The sequence below is a fragment of the Hylaeus anthracinus genome, unplaced genomic scaffold (assembly GCF_026225885.1).
Source record: "Hylaeus anthracinus isolate JK02 unplaced genomic scaffold, UHH_iyHylAnth1.0_haploid 26326, whole genome shotgun sequence".
In the NCBI taxonomy this organism is placed as follows: Eukaryota; Metazoa; Arthropoda; class Insecta; order Hymenoptera; family Colletidae; genus Hylaeus; species Hylaeus anthracinus.
This window is the reverse complement of record NW_026534983.1, coordinates 1-6,546: the sequence shown is the minus strand read 5'-3', so window position 1 is coordinate 6,546 and position 6,546 is coordinate 1. Positions and strand designations below refer to the sequence as shown.

General features: G+C 40.9%; 1 protein-coding gene across 1 annotated transcript; it reads left to right on the top strand.

Moving 5' to 3' along the window:
- Nucleotides 1–3,637: 3,637 nt before the first annotated feature.
- LOC128893190 (uncharacterized) lies at nucleotides 3,638–6,503 on the top strand. The gene is made up of 2 exons (XM_054154009.1): nucleotides 3,638–3,674; nucleotides 4,307–6,503. Exons 1-2 carry the CDS (start codon nucleotides 3,638–3,640, stop codon nucleotides 4,717–4,719), a joined length of 450 nt encoding a protein of 149 aa, XP_054009984.1. The 3' UTR covers nucleotides 4,720–6,503.
- Nucleotides 6,504–6,546: the final 43 nt, after the last annotated feature.

The following is a 6,546-nucleotide window of genomic DNA, read 5'->3' as shown; positions in this document are numbered from 1 at the left end:
TGCTTTATAAAAAGTACAACAATAAATAATAAACAACTTCGTTTTAAACCACAATACGACATAATGATTTACATCATTCGTGATAAATTCTTGTTTCTTTATAGTGATATTTTCGAAAGTGTTATAAAATGTTATACGGTTTATAAGATATCGGTTAAATTTCACTATTGCCCAATTTAAACTGCTTCTTTCGAACTTCTTATATTAAGATTGACGAGGAGCATCTAACGCAGGATATTGCGCTTCATTTATAAGCCCACGCAGCTTCAACTTTATTTGATCCTGCATCATATGAGTAATGCAACAATATACGCCGTCATTTTCCATTACTTTCGAAATACTGCCGAAGGGAATTAGATACTTTTAGATAGAAATATTCATAAATATTCCTTTTTAGCCGAGACAAATTAATAAGGGGCTGGATAGGCGTTTGTCCGCGTCAGAATTTTCTCTACAATTTATTTCAACTAAATATCCGTATTTTGTTCATATTAATCGCCTTGCGTATTACTGTCGAGTGTTCAAACTATTATTTTCTTCAATTTTGAAAATAAGTACAAGATAGCTCCTGCAATCAATTCATGACAATATCCATTCTCCAAATTTAAAATACTTAAAACAACAAAACAACTTGTTTACAAAACCTATAAATACAAGATAGCAATCAATTTACACCAATATCCCTCCACCGGAATATTTAGAGCATCTAACTAACCTGCTTACAAAACAAAAACAACCAATCCCTAAGTCCATCCAAACAAGACCTCTCCAAACGATTTCCACCGTTCGCTCACGAATCCAACCCGAACGCTTCGTGCATCTCGACGGGAGAATCGTTTCGTCAGGCGAAAGTCGATTAGAAGTCACGTTGCGCGAATATCGCGCCCGGAAGCGGAAACTGGAAACGAACAATGCGCGAAACCTTCGGCGTTGCTCGTACCCGTGATGTTTTAGTAAATTTCAGGGACGCGTCCCGTATACGGTCTGCACGAATTTGGTTTTTTATTCGTACAACAGAGCGATTGCTTGTGGCCCGTAACTGACTGAATGCCTCGGCGAAACTGCCGGAGCGTGGACGGTTCAAAAGAACGCGGACACGTCGCATGGCGAGGCGCTTAAAACTCGATCCACGCTCACGTTCGCGTGCGTTCGTCCGTAACATTCTGGTAACGGAAGCCAGCCAGGCCTGGCCACGGGGGCGGATGGGCAAAAGCGTATCCGGGAGGATGGCGAAGGTTTTGCCCCGTGTTTACAGTGTTCCGTCACACCTGATCCTATAACAGACACACGAGCGTCGGGTCGGTGCGCGTCGGTGAGCGAACAAGAGGACACGTCGCTCGAATAAACCGGTGGTCTGTAACATTTTTTTAGCCCTGAGCACAGTTTAAAAGAGATGCGTGGCGATTAGAATTATTTATGGGGAAGGTTATTAAGGGTTTTCAAGGTTTGCCATTATTTTGGCACGATTAAGCAATTATTTGTTGGGTGTGTATTTTTAAAGCGGTTTCTAACGATGGCTATGGAATTTTGTTCTTTCGTAAAACATGAAGTATGATTGCAGTGACAGTTGAATTTTGTTAACGTTGGGGTCTGGTTGAATCAATTTAAAAAATTGATTTTTGAGGAATTGTATTTTCTGCACTTTTAGAATATTTAAAATTGTTCTGAAAAGGATTTTTGATTTGGTTTAAGAATGATTTTTTGGTACCGTAGATAGCCCTTGACCTGGCGATCACTATGGTGGCCATTTTGAACCTTAACCCTTAAATGGACCATTTTTGTTTCACGTTTTAAAAAAATATATTTGTGTAATGGACATGTATTACTGTCTAGGAAAAATAAGTAAAAAAATCTAGACATGAATTTACTATACTTTTCAAAATTCGTTCAGAAATAAGAACTAGTTGTCAAAATTACACAAAAATAAAAGAAGGTCAATTTTATCTGTGATGTTTAGTATGTTGTTTAAAAACAACATTGTCCATTTAAGGGTTAACTCCCCCCGTTACTATACATACTGTCTGAGTAGGTTTGATGCAGTTTTAAAAGTGGTTTTTTGCACCGATCTCGGTGAATACATTATTTCCAACTTCCATTTTTACGGTGGTGGAACGTCATAACACCAGGCCCGGAATCTACTGTCTGAGTAGGTTTGGTGTAGATTTTTGTGGGGTCGGGAATATCGAATACCATTAATGTACATACTGTCTGAGTAGGTTTGGTGTAGATTTTGGTGAGGGTGGCAATATCAAATACTTTGAATGTACATACTGTCTTCACGCAAATACTGTCTGAGTAGGTTTGGGGTAGTTTTTAATGGCGATGCATACGATCAATGCATATCTACGACTGTTTCACATATTATCACACATTATAATAGTATAAGATTTTGATTTTTGACACAATCTTCCTCATATGTTCCTCAATCTCTAACCCCGGGTCCACACTGCGCGAACACTGGTTCGCATACATCGTTCGTGAACATGGTAGCTAACCCTGTTATTGTACCTCAATAGTTTATGATTTATAAGCAATTGTTTATACGCGTAAGGGGAGAGTTCGTCACTCATAAATTCTGCGTATTTCTGAAAAACTCATTTTGAAGTGGAAACGTAAGGAAATGAGACCGCATTGTTTTCAAAATGAAAGTTACAGGCACAGAGGAGGTACAGATTTAAAAAATTTTGAAAATTAATTTACTCCTTTCTTAGGCGTACAACAATTGCCTGTAAAATTTAATCTAGTGAAGTATAAACAAAGCGAAAAAACGGATTACAAAAATCTCAATGTCGGGTACTGGGTGATTTTTTTTTTATTTTTTTTATTTATTAATCGATGAAGGTACAAACGAAACTACTGACGGTTCAATCAAGTACAAACGAAATGCTATTATTTTCCATAAACAAATGAATTTTTGAAAAGTCGGGTATCAGGTTCACATAGCTAACTGTTTTAAGACGTGAAGCTGACAAAGGACGTAAAATGGTATTTTTTAAAATATTAAGAGGCAAGCATACTGTCTGAAAAACAAGGTCACATATATATATATATATATATTACACATACTATTCTTCAAGAATTGTTTGTTGACCTTGTTTTTCAGACAGTATGCTTGCCTCTTAATATTTTAAAAAATAAATTTTAAAAAATATATATATATATATTACACATACTATTCTTCAAGAATTGTTCGTTGACCTTGTTTTTCAGACAGTATGCTTACCTCTTAATATTTTAAAAAATACCATATATATATATAGGCGATAACAAAATCTATTACTTATCATAAGCGAAACTCAAAATTGTCTGAATTGCGTCGTGTTTGATATCATTTTTATCAGAAAAATCTCGCCAATGTATTGCATATATTTTCATCAAGATACAACAAAAAAAGCATAAAAACTTGAATGAACATTAAGGAACTAATATTAACTACGGTCACGCACATTATCCCTTTGGAGTACCTGCCGGCGGGTGGTCGTAAACGGTCGTTTGCTTCCGAGCATTTCCAACCATGGAGGGGATGCGGATCACCCGAATCCACAAAATAACATCAGTTTCACAGGAGTACGAACATCGTAGATGTTCGCCGGCATGTTAGCGACAGTAAGAACACCCTTGCGAATGGTTTTAGGCTATGTTCTTGTTCGTGTTCGCCGTGATGTGGACCGGGGGTAAAGATTCATGTAAGCTCATGTGTCATTACTGTAAATTACTGTCTGCACAATCTGTAACGAAATAGCTCCGAGTATAAAGGGTCAGGTCTGGATTAGTTTTAATTACCACGTTTGTATTTTTATCTTCGGTAACATCTCAGAAGTTTAGCGTTCGATGACAATACAATCGACAGTCTACATCCACCACAAGCGTATTTACCCACCCCCAGTGGCCACGTGAAAAGTCCTCCAAACAGTGATCAATCACCAAACGTTCACCGTCCAATTCAGGCGAGTTTACATTACTGCGGTTAAGAACCGCTCGGAGGGTACTCCAAAAGGATAAATAGGCGTCGCATTTCCGACACAAGGGGCGACTTAAACTTCCCCTAACCGCGTCACCGCGCGAGATAGCGAAAAGGTTGCCTCGTGATCCCGATTAAGGGTAGAGAGACAGAGAGAGAAAAAGAAAGACACAGCCAGGTTGTCGTACGCTACCCCCGTACAACCCTTAACTAGCCGCGATGCATACTTCTTCATCCCCTTCCTCCCTCCTGTTTATAACCGCCTCGGAGTCCGGTAAACGATACCGGGGTTGGTTGTTAACGTAAGCAGCTCACGTCTGACGCGTCACGTTCTGCCATTTGCAGAGGCCAGGGCAGAGATAGCCGGTCCCTCGGAGAAGTTCGTGAGGCCGGGTAGCACCCTGCAGCTCCACTGTCTCGTGAAAAAGTCTACCGAGACGCCCTCCTACCTGTTCTGGTACCACAACTTCCGGATGATCAACTACGACGTCGATCAGGGCGTCAACGTCAGCACCGACCTCACAGGGAGGGAGAGCTGGCTGGAGGTGCCCCGCGCCTCCGATCGCCACTCCGGGAATTACACCTGCGAGGCGAGCAACGCTCAACCCGCCCGCGTGTTGGTCCACGTGTTCAAGGGGGATAATCCAGCCGCCATGCAGCACAGCATCGCGTCCTCGCCGTCTGTCATGGCGTGTAGCGCTCTGCTGACGATGTTCACCACCCTGAAGCTCGTCCTCCACTCCACCACCACCAACTGACCGTCGTGCGTCGGCACGCGTCCCACCACGAAGATCTAGGAGCCGCGATGCGATTCGCGATGCGTTTCGCGGGCGGAATTACAACGTGAGTGATGTGGCATGCTTTTACGAAGTTTCCAGATTTTACGAAGTTTCCTGGTGCACCATCGGACGCCGGGGATCTGCGGTGAGGACTCGGGGGTCGTGGATAGGCCCTGATGCGGCTAGGTGAACCCCGAGGGTTGCCGAGAGACCTTATCGCGGACACGTGTTACAGTGTGGCACGGGATGGCGATGGTTTCGGGATGAGCTCTCACTGGGAGCATAGGAACATTTCTGTGACGAGTTCCGGGCGATTATATCTTTGTAAATAGCGATGCCGTATCGTTAAGGCCACGGATGCTCAAGCGGACGACCCCGTTGCGTCGCGTGACACGGACTTGAATGACTATATTATATTATTAGGAAATGAGGTTCGAGACATTCAGAAGTAAATTGGTAATTATTTCCCACTCTTCGAAGATGAAATTAGGTTGAGATATATGTTTAAAGGTTGAATTATATTTAGATATTAAAAATTATGATTTTTTAGGGTAAAAAGGGGGCCATGATTCGCCGACACCAATATTTAAAGAATTCTGAAATAGATTGGTAATCGTATCCTATTCTGCTATATTAAAGATTGCCATTTTCAAGGGTATAAGAGAACCGTAGTTATCAGAAAACAACATTTGAAGAATTCAAAAATAAACAGGTAACCATGTCCCACTCTCCAATATTAAAGATTGTCATTTTTTAAGGTGTGAATGTAACCGTCATTTTATCAGAAAACAATATTTGAAAAATTCAGAAATAAATTGGTAGTCATGTCCCACTCTCCGATATTAAAGATTATGATTTTCGTGAGTATAAAGAACGTTTAATATTGCGATAAAGAGCGCAAAATTATTGGAACACCCTGTTTGGGTCGATGATTACAAAAATCATAAATTTATTTAGAATCTATAACTACATTTACTTGATTTAATATTGCGTTTCATAAGGCACACATAAATTCTACAAAATGCCATATTGATAGAAAGTAATAATCAAATTTTTATTTCGTATTGCGACTCGTAAAAAATATTTAAAAAAATAGTAGGTGAAATTCCCCGAGTGCAAATTGTCAAATAATTTGATAAAATCCAAATTTAAGTAAATCATCCCTTCAATTGTTTTCGAACCCCATCGATGAATTCGAATATTCAATGACCACAAAGTATTATTTTACTTGCGTCCCAGCTCGAAAATATCGCGAATACAGGTATCGAAATTAATCGCTGGCGGTTTGGTTCGATATCGGTTACGTTGAAGTCCGTGTCGGTGATTTCCATGGTAGCGAAAGATCGCATCTTTATTCGTGGCGTTTTTGGCGGATGACAAATTGGACCGTTCGGTATCCCTACGTTGCTCAAGCTGGCATTTCACGCGACGCCGCTGTTATTAACTGTTGTGATATGTGTGACTGTAAGCTATGTGTAACTCTCGCGATAATAGAACTGTAATTGTGTAATCTGTCTGCGACGAGTGGCACGATTAATGGCGACAATCCTGTCGCGATTGGACGCGTTTTGCCAACCCAAAAACTTTCGTCGATGTTCCGCCTCGTAACGACAACTTCATTCGAGCGCGGTGTTAACGCCGCGTTGGATATTTGTTACGTTAATAGCCGCGACGAGGGACACGCGACCATTTCGCGTCGCTCCGGCGACTAACGGCCGCGATTAGGGTGGACCTTAGTTACACTTGCTGGAACGTTTCCTTTTTTTTTTATTTCGGAAACTTTGTTCACGCTATCAACCGTCTGGA

What these genes read in the sequence shown, in the direction of transcription:
- LOC128893190 (XM_054154009.1), top strand. Translation starts at nt 3,638, where the DNA reads ATGTTCTTGTTCGTGTTCGCCGTGATGTGGACCGGGG. An exon ending in CGCCGTGATGTGGACCGGGG is followed by an intron (nt 3,675 to 4,306) that starts GTAAAGATTCAT and finishes TGCCATTTGCAG; the next exon opens with AGGCCAGGGCAGAGATAGCC.